Raw genomic sequence first — 12,722 nt, forward strand, 5'->3', positions numbered from 1 at the left:
AGAAGATGTAACCATCAAGTCTTTTGCATTTTTGCTCGATGAAGGACGAATAATTCAAAAAACTGTTGATGAGTAATTTTCAGGGGATCAGCTAATAAAACAACTGATAATGGAATTCCAATAATGGAATAATGGAAAAGCAACACAAACATAGTTGGTGATGAATCAATAGAAGCATTCAAAGACTCATTAACCTCTTTGTTTACAGTGTAAATGGGTACTTTCTGAACATCTACAAACATACATCTCTGCCCAGTCTCTGTTGTCTCGGCTCACCTGCTGTTCTGACAGGGGTTGGGTGCTGTCGTCTGGTCACACAAGGCCCCGCTGCGTCCTGGAGGACAATCACATGTCACCCCCGTCTCTCCTCCCTCCCTGCACGCACCCTGGGCACACACACTGCAGGAATGACACCCTGCAAGAATGGCATCACCCTGGTGACAGAACAAGAAAGGGAGAATATACTGTCAGGGAAAGCTGATGAACTGGAAGTCCAGACTAAATATATGACATCTGCTGCTACCAGCATGGGTTTGTTGAAATGTGAACTAAAAAGCTTTAGTCAAAACATTTTCTTCTGTTCCCCATCATATAATTACCTTGCCCCCGACCCCTTGTGGTCGCGCTCCTCCTGCTGCTCTGTAACTCAGATCTTGAGGCTCGCCGTTGATTCGGACATTGTGGATGCAGCCATTGAAAGCCTGAGGGGAACGTTCAGGGCCGGGTCGTAGACCTGTGGCCACCACCTGAGATGGTACGCCTGGGAAATGGAGGAGAACAAGACAGGAAGTTGGGGAAGAAGAAGAAGCAGATGGAATGAATGGAAAGAAAATAAGGGGAAGAGAGAAAAAAGAAAGTATATTGAAAGGAGGATTGCTTGATTACTGTAATAAATTTGTCTCTGGTTTCATTCTTGGTTGATTTTTATAGTACAATACAACATTCCTTCAAGAATACAGCATCTTAGCTCTCGCTATTGCACAATAACATTATGTTTCTTTCTAGTACTTGAGAAAAAAGGCTGATTGTTCTCGTCCTTTTTTTGAGGAAAAGTTGAACAAAAACAGTTCTCGATCTCCTCACCACATCCCTTGCTGGGATTTTGTGTGTGTGTGTGTGTATTCGCATGTTGTGGGTGACTGTATTAATATGTACCCATGCATGGCAAACGTGATCACAACCACAAAAAGGCAGTAAAGAGCAGGCAAAAGCAACATCCGTGTGTTCAGAACATGTGTCTACGAATGTGTATGCATGTGTATGCATGCGTGTGTGTGAGTACCTCCTATGTAGAGTTGGGTGTTGTGGTCGACGGAGGGCTGGCGTGCTAGCTTGCCCAAGCTCTTGGGGGCACCGTTATCCACCACCAGGCTGAGTGAACGGTTCTGAATCAACAGCTCAACCGTGTGGAAAAGCCCGTCGTTCACCGACTCCACGCTGCAACCAACACACACACAGAAAAAAGGAAGGAGAGATTTTCAGTATGGTTCCTATTATGATAAATTACTGTTGAATTCTACACCAGCAAATTGGTAATGCTAGACACAAAACAGACTCCAAACATTTTAAAGTCAAACATTTTTTTCTTTGTTTTGTTGTGTTTGCAAATCGACCAAACTAAATGAAAAAGAAATTAGGGAAATCTGTGTTGAAATGTTATTCTCAGACATAAAACAGGCTGATTACATCCTCAGCGCAGTGTTCTTTTGGAAGAGGTTAAAACGTGCCCTTGATCTAGGCCATGGTTTCTTAACACGGGGGTTGAGGCCCAGAATGGGTCCCGTAGCAGCACACTGGAGCCTTGGGGTGAGACTACACTTATACAATTAAATGGCCAGACTCAACCAGTTTAGACCCTTCTGTTAAAGAAAGAGGCTCTCTTACTAGAGCACTCATATTTTTTTGAGGCTATAAATGTTTCCACTGAAGAGGAGCCTGCAATGAACCAGGATCATGACCTTTTGCACCGTGTCTGACCCTGGGAAGAAACTGTGTGTGTTTGTGTGTGACTGAGATTCCCCACTAAATGGTTTTTGCTGGAGGGGAGACAGACAGCTATAGAGACAGTGGTTTGGCACAGCCGAAAGAGGGAGAGAGAGTGCGAGTGAGAGACAGAGAGGGAAAGAGAGGTAGATGGTGGGGTGGTAAAGTTGACTGTGCCTCCGTTCACCCAAGTTCTTCCTTCCCTGAACCCAGAGAAAAAGAGCTGAACATTAAAAACACAAAAGAACAAGTGAAGCCACTCTTTCCGTTGGTGGTCTGCTTCAGACTCCCACAGCTAAACATCAAGACAATGCATCCCTTTGTCTGTAGCCGCTCCTTGGCTAACTGGCTAAAGAGCCTCAAGTCAGCTTTGATTGACAGCTGTTTATAGAGCGTTCAGATTACGGCGATGTTACATTAACAGCCAATGGAGCAGGATTGTGAGTTCTGGAGGCGGGCCAGTGTGACTTTCATAGAAAACGCTGACCATACAAAAAGAAGAAAAACAGGGAACAGAGCAGATGCAGTAACATTAGAAGAAGAGGAAGGAGAAGCAGATAATCATGATTGAAGATTATGATGGTGAAGAGGTAGAACAATAAGAGGATGGAGATGGAGCAGAAGAAATGAAGAAGGAGAAAAGAATGAGGAACTAAATATAAAAAAAGCTGCTAATAGTCATAGTCAAGTGCAACTGTGCATAGAGACGTATTGAGGGACCTTACACAGGGTTTACAACACACACAAGAACATATGGATAGGTATTACAAAGAATCATTGTTATTAATTACTGATTTACTGTGTATTCTCCTTCTCCTTTTATCTATTGGATAAAAGTTTAGAATCAAATCATTGGAAGAGCTTCATGAACGGAAAATCCAAATTTGGATTAATGCGTTGCTAGGATAGATGAGTAACAAAGCCATTTATGCAATCAAAAATGGCAAAATCATTTTCTTCTGGACATCGACCTAGTTCAGCGTTTAGCTGGTGGTTTCTAAAATAAGAGCTCCTACTTCACTGTAGACCCAACACAGACACATACATGGTTTCCATTAGGAGTCATGCAATTTAATAAACAGGCCTGCTGTAACCAAGCAAAATGATGGTCTGCTAGCCTGAAAGATTAGCTCTCTATCTCATTTCCCACCTCTCATATCTTCACTTTGTATTCCCTCTCTCTCTTTGCCTTTTCTCTTCTTTTCATACATGTCCTATCCTTTTCTTCTTTCCTTTTTTTCTCCACTTCCTCTCCTGCATCTTCTTTTTCCTCCCTGATTTCTCCTGGTATCCTCTCTTCTCCTCTTTTTGCTCCGCTGTTCCCTCCTTTCCCTCCCTAACAACAGTCATCTCTACTCCTTTAACTCGTGTAAGGCTTCTCCGCTTTCCTTCGAGAAGCACTTCATCCCCTTTTTAAATTTGTTCAAGTGTCTGGAAAGTTAAATCAAACAAGCAGCTCACACAGCTAAAACTGATTTTGCGCTCAGGTTTGAACTTCACACACTCATTTTAGCACATTGCACACAGACAGACACACACACACACACACACACACACACACACACACACACTGAGCTGTGAACCTGCTGGGACACTGAAGCTCCACCGGGTGGCAGTAGATGACTAATGGTAGGTGCTTCCATGTCCGAGCAGATGCCAGACCTGCAGTGGAGTGTGTGTGCGTGTGTGTTGTTTTATGTTTGCCAATACCAGGCTTCACCAGTGTTTCGACAAGTTGATGTTTTCCAGAATATCTCTGAGACGTGTTTGTGTATGATTTTATGTATGACAAATATATAAATACATATTATCTGCATTAACCTGTGAATGCTTTGCCAGGAGCATTTCATTTGATGTTTTAATCAATATATTTATATATACGTGTGTATGTATGAGTGTATACTTAAGTGTGCGTTTCAGGTTCTTTTGAAGCCGGCGGTGTTGGCTCTGTGTATTAGTAAAAAGCAGCCCATTATGGAACTCAATAAAAACAAACACACAGCCGTAGCAGATTTCGACTGCCTCTCTTACTCTCATTGTGCTCGCCCAAACCCACAGGGGACGTCAATTTCCTGTCAGTCCAGATTCAAATACACCCTGAATGAGCACATACACACACAAATAAACTTTACTAAAAAGAACTTCCTAAAACCAAAAACTGGCTTTTATTTTATATAACTGAATCAAATACAAACCCAGAAGTAATTACGGGTCATTGACTATATCTCAAACTGAAAAAAATATCTGGATTAGAAACAACTGCGCAGATCCACTTACACTGTTAAATCTAATTAGGCACTGCTATCATTTACTTACGACATTTCTAAACCACATTTGAGGTGTGTGCGTGCGTGCGTGTGTGTGTGTACATGCATGCGTGAGTGTATTTGACAGTGAACCTTGTGTTTGTGTTTGCATGTTTGTGAGTCTGCATGTGTGTGAGTGTGCATGCTTCCATGTGTGTCTGTAAGTGTATGTGTCTAGGTGTGTGTGTGTGTGTGTGTGTGTGTGTGTTTAGCAGCCCAATCTGATTAAAATGATGTTCAGCAGACAGGCATCCCAGTCCCATATTGCCGTGGTAACCTCAATTAGTCATTGCTGAGACGGCAGCTGCTGAACGGCGAGCTCCTTTCACTGTTTTCTTTCCCTCTTTTTTCAGCTTTCATTAAACCAGGCCGGCCAGTTCAGATGAAATTTGTACTTTTCAAGAGTGGATTCACAGCGTTTTGATGTAAAGTTTCAGGAATGAGTGCTCGTTGTTTCAAGACTATAAGGTTTCAGTACTAGAATGTTTGAATTGCCTCTGAGCGTTTTAAACCTATAATGTTCAAGGATTGTCTATTTTAACCACAGCCCTGTGGTTTTCAAGAGCCAGATTTGGGTCAGACATTCAGTCACTAAGACCTGTAAGACTGGTATCTAAATAGAAACTGCATGTAAAAGTTGTATGATTTTGACAGTATGAATACATTTACATATCATAGTTAGCACCTTTTTTTTTTTACACAACTTCCATAATTTTTAAATTTATTTTAGATGCCAAACATCAGAAGAAACTGGTTTCTTTTGTTGGTGTGCATGGAGTGCAGCTATACAGTGACACATGGGATAATAAAAGAAACACCTTTATGATGTTATGAAACCAATACACGTTATGTTGATTTGGTAGTGCTTCTGTCATAAATTACATGACACTCCAAGGTACACCCTAATGTCTCCTGAGTATCTTTGAACCTGTAACTCATCTTTAGTTTTGCCTAGTTTCCCTTCGGAAATGCAGAAACCCAAACCCCACAGCCCAGGCAACCAACCAGGATCAGGACCTCTTTTTAAGCACATGATCCCTCAATGGCTTCCCACCCACTCAAACTGCCAACTGTGCTCAATGGAAGCACTGCAGCCAGGGAGTGAACCCTGCCGTGGTGGGAGAGGGCTTGGTTTCAAACCTTTTAACCAATAAAATAATTGTTGTTTTGTCTTTCATGGATGTGACCATAACGGTTGTCCAGTAATCTTTAAGTACTTACTTCCTCATTTCTTCTTAAATTGCCACTACAGGCACAAAATGAAAGTGAAATAAAGTATTTGGTTTACTTTGTACAGAAGGTGCAGCACCTTCAAATCATCTCTTCCTCTCTCTATTCTTTTCAACAGCAGTCTTCCCTTTCCTTCCCTGCATCCCTTTCCATCTTCTTCTGTCCAACCATCCATCATCATCCCTCCTCACCCTACTTCTGTCTACTCTCTGTCTTCTTTCTGTCCATTCACCAATCTATCCATCAATCCTCCACCTGTCTTTATCATCCTTTTCTCCTTTCATGTACCCATCCATCCCTGCATCCCTCCCTCTGCTGCTCGCTGATGAATAACAGTAGACGTGATTCTTTGGCTCGATGGGAGATTAGCGCGGCATTAGTAAAGGGCAGCACATTAATACACAACAAACACACACTCTGTCTCTCTCTCTCCTACACACACACATGTTCAATTAACACTAGGCATGCATAACCACTTTCATCTGTTGTTAATGATATCTTTCTGTCTCTCTTTCTGTCACTCTCCCTTTTCTTTTTATCTACAAATCCAAAGCTCACCCACTTGTACTCACCTCTTCTTGTTTTTTATTTTCATTATCATTCCCTCTGCTTTCCACCCATGCCCTGCTCAGATTCCTCATCTTTTTTTGCATTCCTCCATCTCTTCTCCCTCTCTTTTCTTCGCTCTCTATTTTCTAAACCAATTTCTCTGTTTCATTGCGGGTTGTAGCTCCTGTCCAGATGTCATCTGGGCAGGTGTGCTTCTGTCTATAGGTGTATGCTCATGAATAATTCTGCTTTGTGATCATATGTACATATGTACATGTATGTACCTGGGTCTACATGTCTGCTCCAGGCCTCCTCTTTGTCCTGCTACACCTCTGTCTTTTATAGTCTTGCCCTTGATATAGTAAATTGTGACTTAACCTAATCTCTTAAACATAGGTATCTAACAATCAAAACAATCTAATCTGTATGTCACAGACAAATTTGAACTGTTAAAACTGAGGTAACCAGAATTACTTTTATAGACCATAGTGTCTTGGTCTTGGCCACGACTACCAAATTTCGGCTTGTCGTCAAAAACTGGCTTTCACATAAGGCCCTTCCTGGCTCTCTGGTTTCTACATAAGATAACCAAACCAGGGATCGCTCAGAAACATCCCAGGGACTGGCACCGGTCCCTGGCCCTCAGTTGTACAACCGCAGTAACTGTGTGGACAGTGCCATGTTAGGGATCTGCCAGAATTGCTGTGCTCAGACTTTGGTGGTTAAATAGTTACGCCATTCTGGACAGTATCAGTTGAACGGTGGCAGGACGTTCTGCTGTGCCTGCCTAGCCATGCGGTTAGAGTCAGTTTACAATGTATTTCCAAATTAGGGCAGATAAGATAGGCCATTTGCAATGCTCAGACTCATGCAATCAAAAGATGGCACATACAAAGGAATACATAGAAGCTTGTGGTAAAACGAGCCCCAGGCTTAAAGCTGGTCTCCTTCCAAATTGCTAATGCTAAACATAACATAGAGACAGTGTTTACATAGTGCTAAGCATTACTCTGACATGATTTGATTCTATGGATCTCTGTTTCTTTCTCTTGATTTCAATCTTTAATTTTTCTGTCTCTTCGTCGTTTCTCGTGTCCTCCCTTTCGCTCCCTTGTCTCTATTTGTGTTTTCCAGCTTAACGCCTTCTATATCCCTCATTCAATCTTTCCTTTCTGCGCTACTGTCAACTTTCTTTGTCCTTCTGTCTTCATCTGTCTCCCTTTTACACTTTCTTTCTCTGATTCTCTCAGTTTTTCTTGCACTCTGTGTCTCCCTCCCAGGCGTGGCCCGTGTCAAGTTAACAAGACCAGACAAGGATAATTCCCTGACTCACTCTGTGGTTTACTTTTCCCCTCTGCTCTTCCCCTTCTTTCACTCCATCCCTCTGTCATCCCTCACTCCTCTCTCATCCATCCTGCCGTTCAACCGTGTCTCGTGGTCTTTTCATTTCGACTGCTTCTATCCATCTGTTTTACCCCTCCCGTTTTCTCCTCTGGCGGACAACCTATTCTACCCAGTTATCTCTTTATCGTGTTGTCTGCTATTTCACACATGCCCTCCATCCAGCATCAGTCCATCCATCTGTCTTTCTGGCTATCTCTCTATCAATGTCTGCCTCTCACCAGTCTGTCTTTCTATGCATCCATACGTCCCTCCGACTGTCCTCTTCTCTCTCCTGCTCAACCTTTTCAACTCAGTCTCCACCCCTCCCCATCTGTGCCACTGCCTAATTAGATTCACCCCATCGTTTCCATTCTTTCATTCGATCCTTCCTTCCTCTCTAACCATCCCTTCCTCTTGTCCTCTTCTTGCCTTTCACAATGTGTCATGTATTGTGAACACTAGCACATATTCTGGTTAAGGTCATATTTGGGATAAGTGGTTTCTACAGCTCTACACATCACCCAGATTACAAACCAGTCTCACTCATGGAAAAAGACACAGAATATCACCACAGAAATAGAAAGTGCACAGACTGCAAAAAACAGCAAACTAGACAGGGTGGCAAGTTGTTATTATGGCCAACAAAACTGTCTTTCTACCCAGATGACCTCTTGGCACATGTCCTCCCTGCTGAAGTCTCCTTGAGCAGGTCATGGTCTCTACTAGCTCCAGGGCTACTGCTCTACAGCTGACCCTGTGCTCCGGCCTCCCCGGAGGGGGGTAAGGAAATTCACCTACATGCTTCAACACAGCATCACATTATTATTATAATTAAGCTGTTTGTATGCATCAGTTTATCAAAGGTCAATGAAGACAGAATACAGAGTTCACATTCACAACACAATGCTACACTATATTAAATCACCTCTACTGACTCTGAAACACTGTGAATATGTCATCACATTACAACACTGGCAGTATCGCTGTTAATACTGTCAACACTGTCAACACACAGCACAGCAAAGAAACTGGGAAAAACTGTCCTATTGTCCTGTCCTAAACCCAAGTTATACTTTTTGCTTGTAGCCCCACATTTATGACAGAGCGGACTGTACGTGTGGACCATACGTGTTGACAAACGTGTGAACACGTACGTGTATGCCGACACCAAATGTAGCATAAACAGAACCACATGGGTGTCCGCTGTTAATATCCGTTTTGGAGTTTATTTGTCCATTAACAGTTTAACACCTTGCATTAAACTGTTACCAGCATGCAAACACTGCCCTGAATGTCATAAGTGAAGTAAACTTGATTGACATTAATTATAATTTATCCAAAGCCTGACTCAACTTATATTTTCAGAGGAAATCAATGCAAACATGTATATATATATATATATATATATTCCTGTGGGCACCTGCTTTTTAATACAAATTCTGAAACTATACATTCAAAAAGTGTGAGAGTTGAAATGAATCATAATTGAAATACCTGATGCAGAGACAGCCTTGCCCTTGATATAGTAAATTGTGGCTTCAATTTTCTTCTCCCACAGCTACTTACAGGGTTTATAATATGACATAAAGTCCTAATCCCAAAGTCAAATTTGTTATGAACCGGCTGCATATTATCATCAGAGTACAGCTACCAGTACCTCCTCCTTCTTCTGTGACCTTGTCTCTGTCCACAGAGACAATAGAACAGAGCAGAGCCAAACCCACAAAGCCAGACGTCAAATTACTGATTGAAATATATGAAAAGAATGGTGAGTACATGAGAAATATTTCATCTCTCCTCATTTCTCTCTACATCCCTTCATCTACTCTCACTTATTGCTCTCCGACCTCTCTCTCCCTTAATTCATTCAATTACACTAACATCTGTCTCCCTCCTCCCTTCCTTGTTGGCATTATTACACTGACTGGTGCAATCATTCAAAAGTGGTACAAAAGCATTTTTAATATCTATAAAATACCTTGGTATAATTACCATTAAAATGTTCCTTTCCATGCTGGACTACACGTTGGAAGTATTTTTTCCATCCGCCCTTTAACACCTTCCATTATCTGCCGCTGCGAGAAACTGGAAACTTTAGCTCTGTTTGGACTGGCAGAGCAGTGCCCACTCCCTGCCTTGTGCAATAAACCAATCTCGTTTTTGGACATGAAGTATTACAGTAATGTAGATACAGATCATCATCATGTAGATCATCTTGCCAGTTTTGGTTATTGGTATTCATTCAAATGACGCAGTAATGAAATATTGCTGCTGATGTAGAATGTGTTGCATGTTATCAAGTGTTTTGTATGGTTTGCACTGTTGTCTGTGCTTGCATTACAAACTGAACATCCCTCGGGACAAAACATGGTATTGGATCTTGTATCATATATCCCTCTCACATCTCTCTCCCGCTTTCTTCCCGCCACAGACAGTGTAGACATAGAAGCAGACAGAATCAATAGGAGCCAATCAGCACCAGACGAGGATGGACATGGGCCCTTTCTCTCTCGCTCGGTGTCTTGAGCGTAAAGTCGGCCAATCCTGTCTTTCCTGTCCCTCTTTTTATTCTTTCTCTCCTCTCTCCTCTTTCCTCTCTCTTTGTCATACACCTTCACTTCTCCTTTTGACCTTTTTCAATCCACCCGTCAGTCAGTTTTGCATGCTCCTCTAAAATAGCGAGGACAGAGAGAGTCAATAAATCATTACGGCTTTTCCGTACAGGCAGAAACACCTTGTTCATCAACACTGCATGCTGAACATGGTATTTAACAAATTTCACTAGAAACTAAGAGTCTGTCCATCTTATTTTCTGAAAAGTCAACATGTGGGTGATTTGGGATTTTCATCAGACAGGGACTCCTGCTCTAAATATGTGGCAAGCTTTTTGACTTTGATGGCTTACACCTCTGACAGAGCTGCCCTGCTTGTATCAAATCATGTGATAATAGCTTACATAGTCTATCACTGCATCGCATGTGATGATGTATATTTAACCAGGCTGGGTTTTGACTTATAGTTTATAGTTTGACTTACTAGTCGTCATAATGTGGATACATCAGTGAATTTTTAAGTTGTGCTAACCTTTTGTGTGATTATTTCTGCATTTTTGCACATATGTAATGTTGTATGGTTGGTCTTTTTTGTTTGTTTGTAATGCCACAAGCTGTAATATCACTACATACTCCTATAAATGACTACTGAAAACATTATCATGTTATTTTCCTGGATTCCTGCATTATTTCTGATTCCATAGCTTACAATGGCATTCCTATGCAACTGTGAATGTATTTTACCATATAATACCAAAGGGCTTTTGCAGACTAACCCGCTGAATGGAGGCTTTTGTTTCCACTGTTTGAAGTTTTACCTAGAGAGAAAGTTGGTGTGTTTAACTCAGACTGTCTAGTCAGGATAGTAAAGGAGTTCATGTTTGTTTATAGAGGGAAGTGCTCAGACATGGATCTCTTACATGTTGTGTGTGTATGTGTGTGTGTGTGTGTGTGTGTGTGTGTGTGTGTGTGTGTGTGTGTGTGTGTGTGTGCGTGTGTGTGTGAGACAGAATATGCCTGTGGATTTGTGTGCGCATGGCCAAATCAGCACCCACTGAAAATTATTCTATATAAAAACCTTGGACCCTTTAGTTGTTGGTATGTGTGTACTGTATGTACGTATGCTTTTTGTGAGTGAATGGATGTGTTTTCTTTATATTATCTTTAACCCATGAACCACGAAGTGTTTTCTGCATACTTTGTGTATGTGCTTTTTGATCTTTTAAGTGTACTTAAACTACCTTGAACCCCTGTATCATCTGAATCTAGCATCATTTTCATTTGATTAAAAAAGAGTAAATAAAGCATGTAGTACAGTAAATAAGTGAGTTAAGAAAAAGTACTTAAACCATGGTTAAACTTGACCTTCAAGAAAATATACTGAGTGTATGAATCCAGCAAATCATGATTCAATGTAGACGGTAAGAAAGGGAGAGAGTACTTTTCTTTGTGTGGGTGTGTGTGTGTTTGTGTGGCCTACCTGTATACAGTGGTGGGTGGGTAGTTGGCGATGTCATAAATGAGTCTTATGTGTCCCTGGTAAAGCTCTAGTGCCAGGGGGTCATGGTCTTCCTTATACAACAAAATCCCATTGTCTTTATCTGTAGCCACCTGGAGAGACAAAGAAGTTGGATAAGAAATAAAGACAAAAATATAGACGATAGACAATTTTAATCATATTTACATGTCGGTTGTGAGATTGGACAAACGCAATACGGATTGGTAATGGACACCGGCTGTGAAAAACTGTAATTTTAATCGCCTAATTTAGTCATTTGTCAGACAATTATGCTTTCACATACATATACACGCTTTTTATGATAAAACCCTTAACAAATCCCCAATTTTTTCAGTTTTATCAGACCAAAGCAGGGTTACGCTGCTCCTGCTGCTGGGCCAACGCAGCATTGCAACCTCAATTTAGCAGAGCTTTAGTTCATGCAAATACATTATCTGAGTAAAAATAAGTAATGTAAATTAAGCTATTAAGGACATAAGCAAATCCTGTCTTAAATGCTGATTTTAAGCACTGATTAAGAGTTTAAAATGTCTGTTATTAATCTCCCTTCCACTTCAAGACCTTTCTTCTGGCATTGAGGGTTTGTTCTACAATGAGACCTGGCAAAGCACTTAACTGGCACTGAGCTAATTTTTAGTTTCAGTTAACATTGCAAATGTTGATGTAGTTGTAAATCAAAGAGAAATGAAAAATCGACTTTTGATTCAAGATGGTATGTCACACCATCAAACCGCTAAAGATCTGTACGAAAATGAGGAGGAAATGTAAATCCGCCACACATGTCCCTAAACGAGGTTACTCGCGCCTCCCTCCCACACAGACACACTTGACATGTCACACTTGCTCGCGTGCTCTGCTAAGCGCTAACTAACTAGCGAGTGGAAATGGGGCCAAGGGGCCAAGCACTTAACACTCTGGCGTCAATGGAGCATAGCCAAGTCAACACCTGCTAACAAGCTGCTGGAGAAAAGAAGAGATCGCGGCAGACCAAGAAGAGAAAAGGAGGGAGAAATGTAGAGCGCAAAAGGGAGAGAGAGTAGGGGGATGGAAGTGAGATATAGAAAGGTTGGTGAAGAGAGAACTGGGATGCAGACTGAAAGAAAAGAGAGAAAAGGTGTTAAAGAGAAAGAGAAAAAACATCCAGTGATTTATGAAGTGCTGTGGCCCTTTCATTCTTTTTTTTTTTCATTTTCTCTCTCT

General features: G+C 41.5%; 1 protein-coding gene across 1 annotated transcript in view; it reads right to left on the reverse strand.

The window, feature by feature from the left end:
- The window catches only part of slit3 (slit homolog 3 (Drosophila)), a 225,444-nt gene that overhangs the window by 1,124 nt on the left and 211,598 nt on the right, over positions 1–12,722 (reverse strand). Inside the window, exons 33-36 of the mRNA XM_070912750.1 lie at positions 11,484–11,614; positions 1,283–1,437; positions 600–760; positions 277–434 (exon numbers count right to left, since the gene is read on the reverse strand). Of these exons, the coding sequence (XP_070768851.1) occupies positions 277–434; positions 600–760; positions 1,283–1,437; positions 11,484–11,614 (605 nt within the window). The remainder of the gene's footprint in view (positions 1–276; positions 435–599; positions 761–1,282; positions 1,438–11,483; positions 11,615–12,722) is intronic.

Source organism: Enoplosus armatus, chromosome 10 (assembly GCF_043641665.1).
Source record: "Enoplosus armatus isolate fEnoArm2 chromosome 10, fEnoArm2.hap1, whole genome shotgun sequence".
Taxonomy (NCBI): domain Eukaryota; kingdom Metazoa; phylum Chordata; class Actinopteri; order Centrarchiformes; family Enoplosidae; genus Enoplosus; species Enoplosus armatus.